This window comes from Salmo trutta, chromosome 3, assembly GCF_901001165.1.
Source record: "Salmo trutta chromosome 3, fSalTru1.1, whole genome shotgun sequence".
NCBI classification, from domain to species: Eukaryota; Metazoa; Chordata; class Actinopteri; order Salmoniformes; family Salmonidae; genus Salmo; species Salmo trutta.
In genome coordinates this window covers 71,052,266-71,073,407 of record NC_042959.1, presented here as the reverse complement: position 1 = coordinate 71,073,407, position 21,142 = coordinate 71,052,266, and the positions used below count along the sequence as shown (strand labels likewise).

General features: G+C 49.5%; 2 protein-coding genes across 4 annotated transcripts; both read left to right on the top strand.

Moving 5' to 3' along the window:
• The first annotated feature begins 15 nt into the window (after window positions 1-15).
• On the top strand, window positions 16-3,870 carry LOC115186843 (26S proteasome non-ATPase regulatory subunit 4). 2 transcript variants are annotated; one of them, XM_029746293.1, is made up of 10 exons: window positions 16-108; window positions 1,451-1,591; window positions 1,753-1,867; window positions 1,950-2,036; window positions 2,124-2,192; window positions 2,284-2,499; window positions 2,660-2,768; window positions 2,973-3,104; window positions 3,191-3,255; window positions 3,395-3,870. In XM_029746293.1, exons 1-10 carry the CDS (start codon window positions 83-85, stop codon window positions 3,569-3,571), a joined length of 1,137 nt encoding a protein of 378 aa, XP_029602153.1. In that variant the 5' UTR covers window positions 16-82; the 3' UTR covers window positions 3,572-3,870. The 2 variants fall into 2 exon arrangements, with proteins under 2 accessions (XP_029602153.1, XP_029602154.1); XM_029746294.1 differs by having other exon boundaries at window positions 3,194-3,255; window positions 3,395-3,857.
• A 308-nt stretch (window positions 3,871-4,178) lies between these two features.
• On the top strand, window positions 4,179-21,126 carry LOC115186801 (zinc finger protein 687a). 2 transcript variants are annotated; one of them, XM_029746289.1, is made up of 11 exons: window positions 4,180-4,409; window positions 5,225-7,358; window positions 7,903-8,158; window positions 9,979-10,220; window positions 10,362-10,546; window positions 15,866-16,042; window positions 17,228-17,390; window positions 17,541-17,780; window positions 18,378-18,490; window positions 18,667-18,760; window positions 18,864-21,126. In XM_029746289.1, the coding sequence occupies exons 2-11, from the start codon at window positions 5,241-5,243 to the stop codon at window positions 19,530-19,532; spliced, it is 4,257 nt and encodes a 1,418-aa protein (XP_029602149.1). In that variant the 5' UTR covers window positions 4,180-4,409; window positions 5,225-5,240; the 3' UTR covers window positions 19,533-21,126. The 2 variants fall into 2 exon arrangements, with proteins under 2 accessions (XP_029602151.1, XP_029602149.1); XM_029746291.1 differs by lacking the exons at window positions 18,378-18,490; window positions 18,667-18,760; window positions 18,864-21,126 and adding an exon at window positions 17,930-18,174 and having other exon boundaries at window positions 4,179-4,409.
• Window positions 21,127-21,142: the final 16 nt, after the last annotated feature.

The window sequence follows — 21,142 nt, the reverse complement described above, 5'->3', positions numbered from 1 at the left end:
TGAGCAGGTATTTTTGGGCCGAAGTGCATTTCCCATCGACCATCAGTTCTGGTGACGTAGCCGGCAACAAAAAGATTCCAAGATGGGGCTTGAAAGTACTATGGTCTGGTAAGGGAAAGGAACAATAAATTGTCATATGTATTATTATCTAACTAAGAGGAAGAGTTTGTTTAGTTTAATGTGAACGTGCGTCTTTTTTTTTAATCATGAAATTACCGCTAACATGAGTTATGTAAACACATCCGCCCAGCAATCCTAGCCATTTTCCTGAGTCATTTTTGGCTTGCTAATGCTAGCTTCGCTATGACATGCAACGGTTATGATTGCAATAAAACACATCAGAGAATTTAGAGCAGCTTAGTTACCTAGCAATATGTTCTCCGAGAAGTTTCAAGTAAGGTCGTGATGGATTTTGCTAATGTTATCGTTAGCTAGCTAGTATTTGGTGAACAAGGCAGTGGTTTAAACATAAGGTTCGGTAAACGATTACCTCAGCTGCTCTGGATAAAAGCTTCCTATGTCAACATCGACAACATTCGCTAGCTAGGCACTTCAATATGTCCCCTACCATCAGTCTGTTTAGGGATTAGCAGTAGTATGGGAGAAGGGGGTAAAATGGAGAGTCCTGGTTGGGGAAAACGGTTGGCAGAATGTTAAACTGTTGCCAGTTAAAGGGCACACTTAGATGCACGTTGCAGAAATGGTTGCTAAAATTCTAATAGTTATAATTTGTGACAAAAAAGCAAGTATAGTGTAGAGCATCATTGTACCATCTAAACCACTGCGAAATATCTTTTCCATAACCACAAATATTGTATTTTCAGTTTTTTTGAAGCTGGTGTACAAAACCAAACGTAAAATACTTGCTTTCAATGAGAATTACATATAACTCGCATTTCTATGTACATTTGGTCAGTGCGCCCAAAAACGTACAGATGGCAGCATTAACTAATTTATGCAACACTGTTCTAAATATAGATATAATACCAGCCACCTTGTCACTGTGCTCCAATACAGGGTTTCCCAAACTCAGGCCTGGTGCACGTTTTGTTTTTTGCCCTAGCACTACACAGCTGATTCAAATGATGAACTCATCAAGCTTTGGTGGTTTGAATCAACTGTGTAGTGTTAGGGCAAAAAACTAAATGGGGCCCCAGGACCGAGTTTGGGAAACCCTGCTCTAGTGGGCCTATATCAGGGATGGGCAACTCCAGTCCTCGGGAGCCTAGTTGGTGTCACAGTTTTGCTTCAGCTAACACACCTGACTCCAATAATCAACTAATCATGATCGTCAGTTTAGAATGCAATTCGTTTAAATCAGCTGTGTTTGCTAGGGATGGGGGGAAAAGTGTGACATAACTCTGGCTCCTGAGGACTGGAGTTGCCCCTCCCTGGCCTACATGCTACACTGTGTAACGTATGTATGTACTGTGCTGTCCGTGTGCCTCAGTGTGGACAACAGTGAGTATATGAGGAATGGAGACTTCCTCCCCACCAGACTTCAGGCCCAGCAAGATGCTGTCAACATTGTGTGTCACTCCAAGACGCGCAGCAACCCCGAGAACAATGTGGGCCTCATCACCATGGCCAAGTAAGGAGCTGTGTGTGTGTGAGATGCAACCATAGGACAAACACAAAGACACAACATTTTTAAACATTTATCATTTAGATATTACAGGATGCCAGGATACTTGTGATTGTTTTTAGTGATTGCGTGTAAGAAATGTGTAGTAACTATTGTTCTCTGTGCAGTAACTGTGAGGTGTTGACCACGTTGACTGCAGATGCGGGGAGGATACTGTCTAAACTGCACGCTGTCCAGCCCCGTGGAAACATCAGCTTCTGCACAGGCATCAGAGTGGCACATGTATGTATACTACACAATAATACAATACACTTCATCTTATTGTATGTCACGACACTGAACCCTGTGTCCTCTCCTCTCCCAGTTGGCTCTGAAGCACAGACAGGGGAAGAACCACAAGATGCGTATAATTGCCTTTGTGGGCAGCCCAGTGGAGGACAACGAGAAGGATGTGAGTGTTCAATCAATGCAGTGTGTGGCGTGTGTTGTTAACTGCATGCATGTCCGCTCTGACAATTTCCTGTCACATTCTCTCTAGCTGGTGAAAATGGCAAAGCGTCTAAAGAAAGAGAAAGTCAGTGTGGACATCATTAACTTTGGCGAGGAGGTACCAAATATCTTACCTAATATTTATCTGTTCTCATTATTTCTTTATAGCCATCACTGTCTCCCTTACATAAACTCCTTTTGATCTCCAGGAGGTGAACACAGAAAAGCTGACGGCCTTCATCAACACTCTGAATGGGAAGGAAGGAGCAGGGTCCCACCTTGTGACAGTGCCTCCAGGTCCCAGTCTGGCTGATGCCCTGCTGTCCTCTCCTATCCTTGCTGGAGAGGGAGGAGCCATGCTGGGCCTGGGGTCCAGTGACTTTGAGTTTGGAGTGGACCCCAGTGCAGACCCAGAGCTGGCACTGGTGAGAGGGGGAGGACTAGATGGGTTGATCATCTTCTCTCACTCTTGTTTTTATACTTTCTAGTTCTCTCTCTCTCTCATTGCCTCTTTTTTGGATGATTATTATCGTATGCTACAATCTTCCTCCTTTGAACTTTTTCTGCACTCCGTGCCTTCTCCAGGCTCTGAGGGTGTCTATGGAGGAGCAGAGACAGAGGCAGGAGGATGAGACTCGCAGGGCAGCAGTGGTGTCTGCTGCTGAGGCCGGGGTTCCCTCGCCTACTGCTGACGGTGAGACAAATACACAACTCTCCATCTACACCCTGTACACATAACTATAACCCTCCACCTACAAACTAATCACTCATCTATAACTGTCCAACAACCAACCAATGCCCATACACCATTATCTCTCTCCCCTCTCTGTACTTGGATCTTCCCTGGAGGGAGACGCTGCATATGGGGGACTAAACTGTTAACCTCCCCCTGTTCCAGAGTCAGACGAAGCTCTGCTGAAGATGTCAGTCCCCCAGGCTGACACGGCCACGCCCGCTATGCCCGACTTCAGCCGCATGACGGAGGACGAGCAGATTGCCTACGCCCTACAGATGTCCATGCAGGGTGGAGGTCAGTGACATACACCTGTTATAACCAGCCATAGCCAGTTATAACATGGCACAGTCAGTCTGTAACATCTGTTCTATCCTACCCAGCAGAGTTTGGTGCAGAGTCAATGGACATGGACACAGGAGCCCCCGTAGACTCAGAGGGTGCTAAGGTACGGCCAACTCTCACACACCACTGAGATGAAAGTGTACATGTGTAGCGGACATATGCACATATGCACGAGCCCATATGCACATTACACATGCTCAAAGGCTCTTGTTTTTCTAGCGTATGTTGATCTCTCTCTGCAGGATGAGGAGGACTATGATGTGATGCAGGACCCAGAGTTCCTCCAGAGCGTCCTGGAGAACCTACCGGGTGTCGACCCCAACAACGAGGCCATCCGGAATGCCATGGGCTCACTGGCCTCACAGACAGGATCCAAACCTGACAGCAAGAAAGATAAAAACGATGAGAAGAAGAAATGAACATTTACACAGTAAACATAATAGATACCCTGGCGTTGACCTGTTGACAATGGCTCCTTTAATATAATAGTTGTGCAAACTGTAACCTCAAATGACCTCTAGGTTTTTTTGTATCGCCATACTCAAACAGTTGAACAGGGCTTTCTTTATCTTTGTTGTGTCAAGGTTAATGATGCATGTTGCCTTTAAAAAAATAAAAAGTTTGTACTAAAGCGGGACCTTATATCAACCCAAGCACATTCAGTAAGTGTACATTTGTGTGCTGATAATAATAAATACATTTACATAATTCAAGAGAATACCTCGGCTGGATGTTGTGGAATTTTGTGCCAATGTTGACATGCTGTACACATACTCCTTCCAAAAAGGGGATTGATGACTACACAACAGATGTGGTGGAATATGGACTTGACTTTTAGTATAAAAATGTCAGATAAACATTGATTTTATTGCAAACTATCCCTGTGTAACTGTAGGTCTTTCTGAAAAGCCATGCTTTGTGAAACACACAAGATACATTGTCTAAATTTTGTCCCTGCAAGACCACAAATGCAACAAAAGCATGCCCTTGGCTTTGGAGGACATTGTGCCAGAAAGGTTATTTGATTGTACCACTGCCATTTTCAGGAAATGATAGCCAACACTCGCCAGAGCAAGAACAAGGCATTACAATATAACACGTATGTACGTCAGGAGTGTGGAAAACAGCTGGCAAATTGCATACACATCAGCTTCCAACGTTGACACGTTATGAACCTGGCAGGACCCATCTCCCCTGTCGTTTCTGGTGACGAACAACTCATGCGTCAAAAAGGAAAGTCGGGAACCGAAGAGCCAGGTAAACAAACCACATTTCCTTCACATTTAAAACTAGATATACATTTCTGCTTGTCACATATACCCGTATAAACCACTTATTCAAAGGAATGTCCTTAAATAATTTCCACTTGTAAGGTTTAAATACCTGAAAAGCAGGCGTTAAAAGGCTTCCTTGCGTTGACGACGACGTAGAAAATTCAAGCTAGCTAAGTAATGTTAGCTACGCTAGCTTGTCGGAGCAATGCTAGAAGGGAACGTAACTAGTTAGTGTATGTGTGCCGAGGTGGTTGACAGGTCAGTGTGGTAGGTAGCTACATAGCTAAATACACATTCTGTCTGATAACGATAAAATATCCACATTTTGTGTTCTCGCAAACTCAGCGAGAATAGCTAGCTAGTACAGCTGCACTGCATGAAGCATGTGCAACATGTCTGAAAACTAGGCCTAGCTATCGGTCTTGCTAGCTGTCTTTGCTGTACTAACTTGCTAACATTAGCTCAGTAGCCAGTTCACACGAGGGCTGTTGGGGAACTTGAACTTTCAAATAAGTTTCTAACTTCCAAATAAAGTGGTTGCTTCTAACTGCTAACTCATTCAACAAGTTTGCCAGGTTTGAGGTTTATTGGGTTCTAGTAATTTACCTACATAGCTACCTGAAATATAGGCTATTCAACATTGCTATTCAACATTATGATGATGCACGTTCAAAACAGGAAGTCACATCTAGGTTTGTCATCTATTATCAAGATTCATAGTATTCGGTCCTGCCTCAGGCTTCGGTTGGGTTGGAGACAACAGTGTTTATTTCTCACTCCTGTGTGTCTGTTCTGCAGGTTTTGCAATCCAGGAATGGGGGACATGAAAACCCCAGATTTCGACGACTTGTTGGCAGCCTTCGACATTCCAGACATCGATGCCAAAGAGGCCATCCAGTCTGCGCCGGAAGAGGGTGGGGAGGGGTCAGGGAAGGTTGGGGGCAGCGTGTCGGGGGCCGGAGGTCCCTCGCCAAGACCTTCCAGCCCCACTGACTCCCCTCCCAACTCCCAAAGTGAGCCTCCAGTGGTCAGTGTGATTGTTAAGAACAGGGTGAGGCCTGACTCCTATGAAGAGACTGAGGGGTCAGATGAAGAGGATGGGGACAGCCCTGGGGGCAGTGGGACAGACCCTGAGGTGGAGACTGGGATGGGAGTCAAGGGGGGCCTGCTGAATTCACAACTGGCTCCTAGGATGCCTGGTCTGGTCTCCTCAGAACCTCTCCTCCAGAATGGGTTTGAGGGGTCAACAGTCATGCTGGAGCCCAGTGTAAGAGGCCAGGGGCTGGGCCAGGCGTTGGGCCAGGCCAACGGGGATCTCTGGTCAACCTGCTCCCCTCCCACTGCGAGTGAAGGAGGGGGCAGCATTGGAGGCGCAGGGGGGTCGGCCTGCACAACCAAACATACAGTTAATATTCTCAACAGACGGAAACCTCTCTCCTCTCATACTTCTGCTGGTCCTATAACCTCCACATCCTCATCATCATCATCCTTGTCCTCACTCTCTGTCAACCCACACCTCTCTCCTCCCTCCATCCTGAGTGAGGACACTCCGTGCCCTCCCGGGCCTCTTTCCTCCCCCCTTCCCTCCAACGGAAGCCTGAGAGTGGGGGTGAGGCGCATCATGGACTTGGATGAGGATGACTCTGAACCGGATTTAGGAAGCCCGCTAGTGATCCAAGAGAGCCCAGGTTCTCCCATGTGCTCCCCTCCCAAATTTCCACGCAGACACCGCCAAGTGTCCTCTTCAGAGCTGTTCAGCTCCCCAACTCCCTCCTCCCCTCCTCTCCTCTCTTGCCCTCCTCCTCTCTCCTCCAAACCCCCTCCCTCCATCTCTCAGACATCCTCCAGCTCTAAACCCCCCCCTCCAGATGAAGTACCCTCCACCCCCAGGTCTCCCTCCCCTCCTCCTGCCCAGCCCCAGGCCCGTCAGTCCTGGCTGGCTGCCGCCCTCAGTAACCCCAGACCCATCTCTAGCCCTGTGATGGAGGAAAGAAACCCAGAACATGTGATCGAGGAGAGGGACTCACCAGAGAGCCCTCCACCTGACCAGACAGGTTCTGCTATGTCCACTGTGCCCAAGAGGAGCTCCAGCCCTGTACCAACCTCAGCATCAACTCCACAGGGGGCTAGAGAGGGAGAGGAGCCCATGGAGAGTGAGCCTAGCCTGGGGAGCAGGTCAGAGAACAGCGAGAAGATGGAGGTTGTGGATGGAAGACAAACAGGAGACACCAAGACGGCTCCGGCCAACGCTACGACAACACCAACAGCCCCTGTTCGCCCGCTGAAAGTCCGAATCAAAACGGTCAAGACCCCTACAGGCAGCATCACCAGGACAGTGACACGAGTAGCATCCAAAGGAGCAGGAGGGACCCCCTCAAAAGGCGCAGATGGCTCCAAACCCTCCCCGGGGAGTCGTAAGGTCCTCAGCCGGCCCAAGAGGGTGGCATCTCAGCTGCCTCCGCAGCAGAAGTCAAAGGGTGGCAGCCTCCTGCCTGTGTCTACACTCCAGGATGCAAGTACCGCCATGTTGATGGCTGCCAGCAAGGCCCAAAACAAGATGGCCGCCGACAGCAACAAGCCCAAAGTGTCGGCTACGGCTGTCAGCATCACCAAGTCAGCAGCCCTCCCCTCTGTCTCTTCCGCTTCTTCCTCCTCCCCCAGATTCAGTCCAGGGGGGGCCGGCGTGCGCAGCCTGGGCCAGAAGACCCTGAATGGGGGTGTGTCTGTGTCCCCCTCCCCCCTCCTCACCCCTCAGGGGGGCAGTAGACCAGCCTCTATAGTGAACAGTACAGGAGCCATTATCTCCAGGAGCCAGTCCAGTCTGGTGGAGGCATTCAACAAGATCCTCAACAGCAAGAACCTGCTGCCCAGCTACAGACCAGACCTCTGTACACCACTACCACCGGAGTGGGACCTGCCTCTGCCTGCACAGGTAACAGACCTAGGTCTATATCAGGGGTATTCAACTCTTACCCCATGAGGTCTGGAGCCTGCTGCTTTTCTGTTCTACCTGATAATGAATTGCACCCACCTGGTGTCCCAGGTCTAAATCGGTCCCTGATTAGATGGGAACAATGAAAAAACACAGTGGAACTGGCTTTGAGGTCCAGAGTTGAGTTTGATGGGTCTATATCAGCATGGATTCAATATTGCACTAGTAGTGGTTGGAGTAAAAGCGGACGTCCAATTTCTGTTAGACCTTGTGTTCAGTAGACCAATAAATCGCTCTTGTTTATGTTGTGTTTTTTTATGGTCACACACCAGATGGGTGTTGTTTTACAGGGTCAGCCACAGTACTACGGCACCCCTGGAGTAAATTAGGGTTAAGTGCCTCGCTCAAGGGCACATATTAATCCCCAAAGGGGAAATTTGATTGCGCCAGCCAATACATACAACACCAATGAATATGCATTGTATCTAGAGACATGTCATCGACATAGGTATTGTATTCATGTTGTTCTTCCTTTGCATCGCAGGGCTATCGCTGTCTGGAGTGTGGCGATGCGTTTGCCCTGGAGCGCAGCCTGGCCCGCCACTACGACCGGCGGTCCCTGAGGATCGAGGTGACCTGTAACCACTGTGCCAAGCGGCTGGCATTCTTCAACAAGTGCAGCCTGCTGCTCCACGCCAGGGAACACAAGGAGAGGGGACTGGTCATGCAGTGTTCCCACCTGGTCATGAGACCTGTCAGTGTAGAGCAGATGATAGGCCAACAGGACACCACTCCCATCGGTAAGAGAGACTGTGTGCTATTACCTTCATATCTCACCTAGGACTGTATACATACACTGCATTCCGAAAGTATTCAGACCCCTTGACTTTTTCCCCCCAAATTTTTTAGTTTACAGCCTTATTCTAAAATGGATAAAATTGTTTTTTCCCCTCAATCTACACACAATACCCCATAATGACAAAGTAAAAACAGGTTTTTAGAAATGTTTGCAAATGTATAAAAAATAATGAAATATCACATTTACATAAGTATTCAGAACCTTTACTTTGCCGAAGCACCTTTGGCAGCGATTACAGCCTCGAGTCTTGGGTATGACGCTACAAGCTTGGCACACCTGTATTTGGGGAGTTTCTCCCATTCTTTTCTGCAGATCCTCTCAAGCTCTGTCAGGTTGGATGGGGAGTGTCGCTGCACAGCTATTTTCAGGTCCCTCCAGAGCTGTTCAATCGGCTTCAAGTCCGGGTTCTGGCTGGGCCACTCAAGGACATTCAGAGACTTGTCCCGAAGCCACTCCTGCGTTGGCTGTGTGCTTAGGGTTGTTTTCCTGTTGGAAGGTGAACCTTCGCCCCAGTCTGAGGTCCTGAGCGCTCTGGAGCAGGTTTTCATCAAGGAGATCAATGTACTTTTCTCTGTTCATCTTTCCCTCGATCCTGACTAAGCTCCCAGTCCTTGCCGCTGGAAAACATCCCCACAGCATGAGGCTGCCACCACCGTGCTTCACCATAGGGATGGTGCCAGGTTTCCGTCAGACGTGACGCTTGGCATTCATGGTCTGAAAGTCCTTTAGGTGCCTTTTGGCAAACTCCAAGTGGGCTGTCATGTGCCTTTTACTGAGGAGAGGCTTCCATCTGGCCACTCTACAATAAAGGCCTGATTGGTGGATTGCTGCAGAGATGGTTGTCCTTCTGGAAGGTTCTCCCATCTCCACAGAGGACCTCTGGAGCTCTGTCAGAGTGACCATCTGGTTCTCCGTCACTTCCCTAACCAAGACCCTTCTCCTCCGATTGCTCAGTTTGGCTGGGCGGCCAGCTCTAGGAAGAGTCTTGGTGGTTCCAAACGTCTTCCATTTAAGAATGATGGAGGCCAATGTTCATTTTTTAGTACCCTTCCCCAGATCTGTGCCTCGACACAATCCTCTCTCTGAGCTTTACGGACAATTCCTTCGATCTCATGGCTTGGTTTTTGCTCTGACATGCACTGTCAACTGTGGGACCTTATATAGACAGGTGTGTGCCTTTCCAAATCATGTCCAATCAATTGAATATACCACAGGTGGACTCCAATCAAGTTGTAGAAACATCTCAAGGATGATCATTGGAAACAGGATGCACCTGAGCTCCATTTGGAGTCTCATAGCAAAGGGTCTGAATACTTAAGTAAATAAGGTATTTCTGTTTTTTTATACATTTGCAATTATTTCTATAAACCTTTTTTCACCTCGTCATTATGGGATATTGTGTGTAGATTGATGAGGGGGAAAAATAATGTCATCAATTTTAGAATAAGGCTGTAACGTAACATAATGTGAAAAAAGTCAAGGGATCTGAATACTTTCCGAATGCACTGTAAAGCATCTCAGAGTAGCAGTGCTGATCTATGATCAGATTTGACTTTGAGATCATAATGAATTATTATATAAACGGGGGGACCTGATCGTAGATCAGCACTCCTACTCTGAGACGCTTTATGAATACTAGTGCAGCGCTGTTTATCAGTACCTATCTACCCCACCTCTCTCTTTACCTCTCACTTTTTTCCTCTTTACCTTTCACTCCCCTTCCCCTATCTATCTCCCTGTCTCTTTCTATGCCTCCTTCAGGCATGCTCTCTCCCTCCATCTCCACCACCTCTGTCCCAGCTTCCTCTGCTCCGGCTGTGACTTCAGCAGTGACCCCGGCAACCCTGAGCCCCGCCCCCCAGCTGCAGCAGCCAATCATCAGTAAGAAGGCGACAGAGCCGGTGCTGTACACCAATAACAAGTGTCCTGAGTGTAAGGTGCAGTTCTGCAGCAAGGCTGAGGTGGCTGCCCACTTCCAAGAGGTCAAACCAGCCCTTAACACTGTGAGTAGAGCAGTGTGTGTGTTCAAAAATCCACAGAACTTTTTCAGTCTAGACACTGTATGTAATAGCTTGTTTCATGGCTTTAGGAGTACCTGCCTTACTGACCTGTGCACCCTCCTTTCCCCATTTGTCTCCCTCCAGTCCTGTACGGAGTGTTCTCCTCCCATGCTCCTTCCTAACGGCTGCAGTGCCTCTGCTCACGCTCGCATCCACAACCCCCGCCCCCCCTACGTCTGCCCAGAGTGTGGGGGTGTGGCCAAGCAGCCAGCCTTCCAATCCCATTTGGAGGAGGCCTGTCTCCATTTCACACGACGCATCGGATACAGGTGACCTTTCACCCCTCACTCCCTCTGTAGTTGAAACAAACCTAGTTACTCCCGTAGACACTGATCTAGGATCAGGTTGCCTTACCACCAAATAGGGCTGTAGCGGTCATGAAATTTTGCTAAAGTCTGCCGGTCTCAAGGAAATTGACCGTTAATTAACGTAAACGTGTGCACCTTTGGAACGTCAACATATAAAAAAGTATAATAAATCTATGTAATGTACACCATCACAATAAATTGATTATTTATTTTAGTCAGGTCTAAAGAAACATTTTGATATGAAGAAAATGTATTTCAGAAGATTAACATTTGAGTTGGGCTACTGTAGGCCTATGTTATCTGGCTATGCTCCATGCCATAGGCTGTAGGCTTGTTCATTTAGCTGACAATATATGCTTTTTATTTTATATGATTTTATAGTAAGAATAGTATAATTGAACTTAGCTGGGGGAAAACAATCCCATTACAGAGTGTGTTCGCATATGAAGTAGCTATGTTGAGCATAAAAGTGATCATTTGAAACAGGTCCTATATTCTAGATTTTGAGTTATTTAAGAACTTTAGTTGTGAATGATAAAGAAATGTCTTAGAAATCAAAACATATGGGCTGCATGGTGCGACTAAAGGCTATTGATGATTTGAGAAAAGTAGCAGAAAAAGCTTGCGCTCTGTTCCTTGCCTCAGGCTGCACAGCTGTGCTCTCATCAAGTCATCATATTTTCACCCATCAGACTACTCTTAATTTAATATTTTCTTTACTAATGTGTAAAATGTATTTCGATTTAGAATGGCTCATTATCACAGGGGCAGGGGAAAAAGACATGTCATCTGTATGCACTCCAATAGTGAATGGAGGCTGCGCGCTTTCCCGCTGGTCTTCCCTGTGGCTCAGTTGGCAGAGCATGGTATTTGCAACGCCAGCATGGTGTGTGCAACGCCAGGGTTGTGGGTTCGATTCCCACGGGGGGCCAGTCCAAAAAAAAAAAATGCATGAAATGTATGCATTCACTACTGTAAGTCGCTCTGGATAAGAGCGTCTGCTAAAATGACAAAAAATGTTGTTGTTTTTAAATGTAAATGGTCCATTTTGTAGGCTACTTGGGTTAGCGGAGTATGTGCTTAATATGAGCAGCTGAGAAATAAATATAACAACAATTATTTCACTCCACACACCAACCATTGTTCGAGGAGCATGCACTGGCTGCCCTACAGGCCGTGCTCTGGCTGCCCTACAGGCCGTGCTCTGGCTGCCCTACAGGCCGTGCTCTGGCTGCCCTACAGGCCGTGCTCTGGCTGCCCTACAGGCCGTGCTCTGGCTGCCCTACAGGCCGTGCTCTGGCTGCCCTACAGGCCGTGCTCTGGCTGCCCTACAGGCCGTGCTCTGGCTGCCCTACAGGCCGTGCTCTGGCTGCCCTACAGGCCGTGCTCTGGCTGCCCTACAGGCCGTGCTCTGGCTGCCCTACAGGCCGTGCGCTGGCTGCCCTACAGGCCGTGCGCTGGCTGCCCTACAGGCCGTGCGCTGGCTGTCCCTACAGGCCGCGCTCTGGCGGTCCTACAGGCCGCGCTCTGGCTGCCCTACAGGCCGCGCTCTGGCTGCCCTACAGGCCGCGCTCTGGCTGCCCTACAGGCCGCGCTCTGGCTGCCCTACAGGCCGCGCTCTGGCTGCCCTACAGGCCGCGCTCTGGCTGCCCTACAGGCCGCGCTCTGGCTGCCCTACAGGCCGCGCTCTGGCTGCCCTACAGGCCGCGCTCTGGCTGCCCTACAGGCCGCGCTCTGGCTGCCCTACAGGCCGCGCTCTGGCTGCCCTACAGGCCGCGCTCTGGCTGCCCTACAGGCCGCGCTCTGGCTGCCCTACAGGCCGCGCTCTGGCTGCCCTACAGGCCGCGCTCTGGCTGCCCTACAGGCCGCGCTCTGGCTGCCCTACAGGCCGCGCTCTGGCTGCCCTACAGGCCGCGCTCTGGCTGCCCTACAGGCCGCGCTCTGGCTGCCCTACAGGCCGCGCTCTGGCTGCCCTACAGGCCGCGCTCTGGCTGCCCTACAGGCCGCGCTCTGGCGGTCCTACAGGCCGCGCTCTGGCTGCCCTACAGGCCGCGCTCTGGCGGTCCTACAGGCCGCGCTCTGGCTGCCCTACAGGCCGCGCTCTGGCTGCCCTACAGGCCGCGCTCTGGCTGCCCTACAGGCCGCGCTCTGGCTGCCCTACAGGCCGCGCTCTGGCTGCCCTACAGGCCGCGCTCTGGCTGCCCTACAGGGGCTATTCCGTCCAAACTCTGTATGCCATGGGTTCTCCAACCCCGTTCCTGTAGCTACCCAGTGCTCCAATTGAGAAACCAAGTGAAATCTGTTTGAGAACATCGATAGTGACATGTTTTCGCAATGAAACATCTTTCACTAAACTGTTGACAGCCCGTCTGCGCGCTGGAGAGAGGGGAGGAGATGGAAAGGCATGGTGGTGAGATACTCTGTATAGCTAAAGGTAATGTGTCACCCAATTAATTCTGAAAATGTAAAAAATGCCCTATTACTAGGCTATTCAAAATCAAATTCACCATCATTGTAGGCTAACTATAAGCTGCCCTGCACGATAAATGAAGCAACAGCATGGCCTAGGCCTATACGTTCTCTTCCAGACTCATGGATAGAAATGTTGGAGCGTAGCATAAGGTAACCAGTCCATCCAGTATGCATAATAATACAGCCCACACTCAAAGGCCATTACTAGAATTGGTTTAATTTTGGAGTATAGGCTAGATCAATTATGTACCAAAGAAATCTTAAATCAGTTTTGTTTTATGTTTTTCTACCGTGCATAATATGCTGTATGCTATGTATTGTATAACAGGCTTGGGCTCATATAATAGAAGCCTATGAATAAGCTCTAATAGGTGTTTTGAATTAATCATCACCTTAGAAAGCATCCATTTCGTTGTGTTAGGCTTTGAAACAACATCCACAATGACCATATTTTGCACTGGTCCAAGTTGAACTGCTGTTGAACGTCTTTCTTCAAATTGATTATCACAGTGAGTTTTAAAAGTACAATAGTCCTACTGTTTTGATGATTAGTGTTTGATTATATTTTCCATTGATGTCAGAGTGGTTAGAGGGACAATAGAACCCTGAGTACCAGGCCATTAGGACCTGATGGAGGGACAGTAGACCCTGAGTACCAGGCCATTAGGACCTGATGGAGGGACAATAGAGCCCTGAGTACCAGGCCATTAGGACCTGATGGAGGGACAGTAGAGCCCGGAGTACCAGGCCATTAGGACCTGATGGAGGGACAGTAGAGCCCGGGGTACCAGGCCATTAGGACCTGATGGAGGGACAGTAGAGCCCTGAGTACCAGGCCATTAGGACCTGATGGAGGGACAATAAAGCCCTGAGTACCAGGCCATTAGGACCTGATGGAGGGACAATAGAGCCCTGAGTACCAGGCCATTAGGACCTGATGGAGGGACAATAGAGCCCTGAGTACCAGGCCATTAGGACCTGATGGAGGGACAATAGAGCCCTGAGTACCAGGCCATTAGGACCTGATGGAGGGACAATAGAGCCCTGAGTACCAGGCCATTAGGACCTGATGGCGGGACAGTAGAGCCCTGAGTACCAGGCCATTAGGACCTGATGGAGGGACAGTAGAGCCTTGGGGTACCAGGCCATTAGGACCTGATGGCGGGACAGTAGAGCCCGGGGTCCCAGGCCATTAGGACCTGATGGCGGGACAGTAGAGCCCGGGGTACCAGGCCATTAGGACCTGATGGCGGGACAGTAGAGCCCGGGGTCCCAGGCCATTAGGACCTGATGGCGGGACAGTAGAGCCCGGGGTCCCAGGCCATTAGGACCTGATGGCGGGACAGTAGAGCCCGGAGTACCAGGCCATTAGGACCTGATGGCGGGACAGTAGAGCCCGGGGTACCAGGCCATTAGGACCTGATGGCGGGACAGTATAGCCCGGGGTACCAGGCCATTAGGACCTGATGGCGGGACAGTAGAGCCCGGGGTACCAGGCCATTAGTACCTGATGGCGGGACAGTAGAGCCCTGAGTACCAGGCCATTAGGACCTGATGGTGGGACAGTAGAGCCCGGGGTACCAGGCCATTAGGACCTGATGGAGGGACAGTAGAGCCCGGGGTACCAGGCCATTAGGACCTGATGGCGGGACAGTAGAGCCCGGGGTCCCAGGCCATTAGGACCTGATGGCGGGACAGTAGAGCCCGGGGTCCCAGGCCATTAGGACCTGATGGCGGGACAGTAGAGCCCGGGGTCCCAGGCCATTAGGACCTGATGGCGGGACAGTAGAGCCCGGGGTACCAGGCCATTAGGACCTGATGGCGGGACAGTAGAGCCCGGGGTACCAGGCCATTAGGACCTGATGGCGGGACAGTAGAGCCCGGGGTACCAGGCCATTAGTACCTGATGGCGGGACAGTAGAGCCCTGAGTACCAGGCCATTAGGACCTGATGGTGGGACAGTAGAGCCCGGGGTACCAGGCCATTAGGACCTGATGGAGGGACAGTAGAGCCCGGGGTACCAGGCCATTAGGACCTGATGGCGGGACAGTAGAGCCGGGGTACCAGGCCATTAGGACCTGATGGAGGGACAGTAGAGCCCGGAGTACCAGGCCATTAGGACCTGATGGAGGGACAGTAGAGCCGGGGTACCAGGCCATTAGGACCTGATGGAGGGACAGTAGAGCCCGGAGTACCAGGCCATTAGGACCTGATGGAGGGACAGTAGAGCCCGGAGTACCAGGCCATTAGGACCTGATGGAGGGACAGTAGAGCCCGGAGTACCAGGCCATTAGGACCTGATGGAGGGACAGTAGAGCCCGGAGTACCAGGCCATTAGGACCTGATGGCGGGACAGTAGAGCCCGGGGTACCAGGCCATTAGGACCTGATGGCGGGACAGTAGAGCCCGGGGTACCAGGCCATTAGGACCTGATGGCGGGACAGTAGAGCCCGGGGTACCAGGCCATTAGGACCTGATGGCGGGACAGTAGAGCCGGGGTACCAGGCCATTAGGACCTGATGGAGGGACAGTAGAGCCCGGAGTACCAGGCCATTAGGACCTGATGGTAGTTAGCAACTTGAGTACTACTAACACATGTCCAGAGTGCATAAGAGATTACCATGACTCAACAATTACGTGGAATTTTACTCTGGTCATGACTCGTGACTGCCAGTGTGTCAGTAGTATGGTCACCGCAACAGCCAGACCTCCAACCCATGCTTTAACCATTAGGAGGATGAAGAAATATCTGACCCTGAATCAGTGTTTAGGGACAACATCTACAATGATATTTCTCTCTGTCTGCAGGTGTTCTAGTTGTCAGGTGGTGTTTGGAGGGTTAAACTCGGTCAAGTCCCATATCCAGACGGCCCACTGTGAGGTGTTCCATAAGTGTCCCAGCTGCCCGATGGCCTTCAAGTCCTCCCCCAGCGCCCAGAGCCACATCAACACCCAGCACCCCACACTCACTGGAGGACAGGCCAAGTATGTACACACACACTGGTTGTGTTCTCAGATATTTATTTCTTTATTTCACCTTTATTTAACCAGGTAGGTTCTCATTTACAACTGTGACCTGGCCAAGATAAAGCAAAGCAGTGCGATGCAAACAACAACACAGAGTTACACATGGAATGAACAAACATACAGTCAATAACACAATAGAAAAAGTCTATATACAGTGTGTGCAAATGGCGTGAGGAGGTAAGGCAATAAATAGGCCATAGTAGCGAAGTAATTACAATTTAGCAAATTAACACTGGAGTGATAGATGTGCAGATGATGTGGAACTAGAAATACTGGTGTGCAAAAAAAAAAAAAGAATATGGGGATGAGGTAGGTTGTTGGATGGGCTATTTACAGATGGGCTGTGTACAGCTGTAGCGATCGGTTAGCTGCTCAAATAGCTGATGTTTAAAGTTAGTGAGGGAGATATAAGTCTCCAACTTCAGCAATTTTTGCAATTCGTTCCAGTCATTGGCAGCAGAGAACTGGAAGGAAAGGCAGCCAACGGAGGTGTTGGCTTTGGGGGTGACCAGTGAAATATACCTGCTGAAGTGCGTGCTACGGGTGGGTGTTGTTATGGTGACCAGTGAGCTGAGATAAGGCGGAGCTTTACCTAGCAAATACTTATAGATGACCTGGAGCCAGTGGGTCTGGCGACTAATATGTAGCGAGGGCCAGCCAACGAGAGCATGCAGGTCGCAGTTGTGGGTAGTATATGGGGCTTTGGTGACAAAACGGATGGCACTGTGATAGACTGCATCCAGTTTGCTGAGTAGAGTGTTGGAGGCTATTTTGTAAATGACATCGCTGAAGTCGAGGATCGGTAGGATAGTCAGTTTTACGAGAGTATGTTTGGCAGAGTGAGTGAAGGAGGCTTTGTTGCAAAATAGGATGCCGATTCTAGATTTAATTTTGGATTGGAGATGTTTAGTATGAGTCTGGAAGGAGAGTTGACAGTCTAACCAGACACCTAGGTATTTGTAGTTGTCCACATATTCTAAGTCAGAACCGTGCAGAGTAGTGATGCTAGTCGGGCGGACAGGTGCGGGCAGCGATCGGTTGAAGAGCATGCATTTAGTTTTACTAGCGTTTAAGAGCAGTTGGAGGCCACGGAAGGAGTGTTGTATGGCATTGAAGCTTATACCCTTCACTCCTTCCTTACAGGATGATCTACAAGTGTGTGATGTGTGACACGGTATTTACCCAGAAGCCACTGCTGTACGTCCACTTTGACACCCACCTAGTCAAGCAGAAGGTGCACGTGTTCAAGTGTCCTGAATGCCCCAAGCTCTACGCGCAGAGAAGTTCCATGCTGGAGCACATCAAGGTACATCTATGGGTTCCCCTCTCACACAGTCCTTCTCCAGACTGGGTTTGGGTCAGTCAGTTCTGTTGATATGATATGTAGCTTAACTTTCCTCCATCTCCCTATCTGCTGTGTTCCTTTCTCTATTCTCCTCCCCCTTCCCTCGCTCAGACTACTCACAGAGGCCCCGCAGTCAAACAGGAAGTTCCCGTTGCCATGGCGCCCTCCCCTGCCCCTCCCCCCCGGGTGCGGAGCTCGGTGAAGACGGAGAGCTCTGACGGAGAGGAGTGGGGAAGGGAGGAAGAGGAAGAGAGCAGTAAGACAAGCCCAGGGTGGAGCTGCTCTCCCTGCCACGCCCGCTACGCTGACAGAGAGGACTACATTACCCATATGGCCGAGCAGCATGGCAAGGTCAGGAACACAGACTGCACATAGACTACACATAAAGACAGTTAAATGTTTCATGCAGTAGTGATATACTGTTTGATGTGCAGTACAGTAGATTGATTCTGAATCGGTTCTAACTGATCAGTGATCCATTGTATCTTCTGACCCTCTAGGTCAGGCCTACTCTACTGCCGGCCCACGGGCCCAGTCCCGCCCAAAATTAACCCCTATCTGGCCCTTAAACAAATCACCTAATCACCACAGGCCCAATCCTCACTTGAGAAAAGTTATGCTTAATACGTCACTTACGTTCTTCCATCAAAATACGATCAGAGTTTATTTATGCTCACCTTTGAGCTCCCCAGGTGTTTCTCAAGTTGGGATTGGGTCCGATCATATAGGTTATAAAGTCATATCATGTATATCTCTAAAGTTCTGGAGCACACTCACCTCTCACATGAAGTGGAGGGATCCAGGAAAGTTTGCCCTCTTTTTTTTCTTTGAAGAACAGATTTTCAGCCGTTTTTCTCAGTAAGCATCATTGTCTCTAGTAGCCTTTCTGTTTTTAAACTAGGGGAGCTGAGGGGACTGTTCACTGTAAGGTGCCTGTGTTTTGTGTAGATCCTGAAGAAGTTCCCGTGTAGTCTGTGTGAGAACTCCTTCTCCTCCACGTCCAGCCTCAGACGCCACATCAGAGTCAAACACAAGGGCATCAAACGAGCCTTCCACTGCCGGTGAGTATGCACACTACACCCTAACCCCTACATACCCCACCCCCACGTCAGAGTCTAAATGAGTCATCTACTGCTACTAAGTATGCACACTACACGCTAATCCCTATACTACCCTACAGCAGCTGTATCTCACCTTAACCCCTACACTAAACCCTAACGTGTGTTTGTGTGTGTAGGTTGTGTAGTGAGGGTAAGAGGACGTTCAGCAGTAGACTGGTGTTGGAGAGACATGTCCAGTTGAGACACGGCATGTCAGCTGTAGACACAAAGGTAGAGTTCCACTTTCTCTCACAACTACCGACTGCAGCCTTAATATAGGAAGACCGGTTATTAATGCTAAATGTCATTAACTCTAATTTTCTCTGTGTGTCAGCGAGGGAGGGGTGCAGAGGGGGCCGACAGTTCCTCGGAGCAGGACGGAGGCTCCAATCCTCCGTTCACTGTTTCAGCTGAGGAAGACGGAGGAGGAGGGTTGAAGACTGAGGAGGAAGAGGACGATGTGTCCGAGGGCATCATCCCTGCTAAGAGACCTCGCGTCACCTCCTCGGCCCCCCCTCCTCAGCCAGAGTCTGGGTTCCACTGTGCTCCGTGTGGCTTCACCACCGAGGACCGCGCCGTCTTCCTGGACCACATCCCCCAGCACCGCTCCGAGGCCCTGGGGGGAGGAGTCAGCCTGCAGTGTCTACAGTGTGGAGCCTGCTTTGCCTCCGCCCCCTCCCTCTCCCGCCACCGCTTCATCAGCCACAGGGTTCGAGACACGCCCCCTGACAACCACAGCCGTCACGGCCATAACGACCGCTCCCTGACATCATCACCCGGCAACGGCGGTAACCACGGTGAAGGGAGTCCCAGAGGGGGTTCCCTGCCGGGGTCTCCCTCTTCCTCGTCTCACCCCCCCACACCGCTGGGGGAGGACGGGGAGGGCAGGGTGGGGTGTAAGGTGTGTGGGAAACGCTTTGAGAAGGTTTCAGATCTAAACACACACTTCAGGACTCACGGCATGGCCTTCATCACCGCACGCAAGACAGACAAACCTGTCTGAGAGAAAAAAGAGAGAGGGAGGGGAAGGAGGAGGAGATAATATTTTGGAGGGAAGGAGGGTGATAGAGTACTATAAACTGCAGATATTTTAGTAAGAGAGAGGAGGTATGGGAAGGAAAGCTCTTCACTGTAAACTGTTCTTCAGCAGTGTGTTCCTGTCATCACTTATCCGACACACAAGCACGTTGTGATAACAGTTGTTTTCATTCAATTTTTTCTTATTTAATTTTCTGGCACATTTGTCATATGGCAGCCATAACCTGTGTGTGTTTGTCTGACTGATTCTGGACGCAGTACCTCAGGTGCTGTACCGGTCTAAACTGAGGTAGTATTAACATCTTCTCACTGAGTTGTAAACAGTGGAGGCTGCTGAGGGGAGGACGGCTCATAATAATGGCTGGAACGGAGCAAATGGAAAGGCATCAAACACCTGGTTTCCATGTGTTTGTAGTTGATACCATTCCACTGATTCCACTCCAGCCATTACCATGAGCCCATCCTCCCCAATTAAGGTGCCACCAACCTCCTTTGGTTGTAAATGAGTTATGAAACGCATTATTACAGGTTATATTACCAAATAACACTTCCATTCAGAAGTGTACTTTTTAAAATGGAGACAGTTAACCACCAGTCAGTCTACAGCTGAGTTCTATTAGGGTTCTGTTGTCCGTCAACAGGCAATGTGACTGGTGTTGGAAGAGACTAGTCAACATGGGGGTGGGATTTGCTTATTGATTTGAATGTTTGTTTCCTATGGTTCATCCAAGCACAGAATCTCACAGTGGATTGGTGACAGCCACCACTGGCCTTTGTCTGTGTAGAGCCAGTCCCAGTTCTCATTCTCACTATTGCATTGATTTTCTTATAGTTTTGTTCATAGGCTTTGATTTAAGGGTTTGTGTATGTATGGGTATTTGTTTTTCATTGTAAGCTCTGGATTGGCTTGGTCTCTTGAATGTTCTCCATTCTCATCCCGGTCCGTCTAACCATATAGTATGATCAGGGATGAGATTGGCTCCACAGAGACGTCAGGCAGAGTATTCCTGTTGATCCGGCCTTGTAACATCAGGAATTCCAGATGAATCAGGAAACATCCCATCTCAAGATGACCCTCTATAACCTGGAGGGGTTGGACCCTTCCATTACTAAAGTGTGGTTGTACTTGAACATAACTGAACCATAACCATGTAAATATGAGTACTAGACAGCTATCCTCGCTTTCTCTCTCTGAGAGGGAGCGAGGGAGATATGCATGGAGTGATAGTGAAACTCCTGGTGTAGGAGGAGAGGTGTGAGGGGTTGAGGACAGTGATTGTATGTTAAAGAAAAGCATGTAAGGCGTGTTGAACTACAGTAAAAAAAATATATATACTTTTTTTAACTTAAAGATTAGTCACCCAATCAGCGGTGTTAACTGTTATCTCTTCTACTCTTTTGATAAAGGTATTGTGTGCGTGTCTCCAGCTAGAGTTTCTTCAGTCTTCAGAGATTACAATGTTAACACACAGCCCTCTTTCTCCCTGTAACCCAATTCTGTTTTCTTTCTTGTGTAGAGCATTTCTAATAAAATACCCAGAGATAAAGTGATGATTATATTCTGAGTCTCGTTTG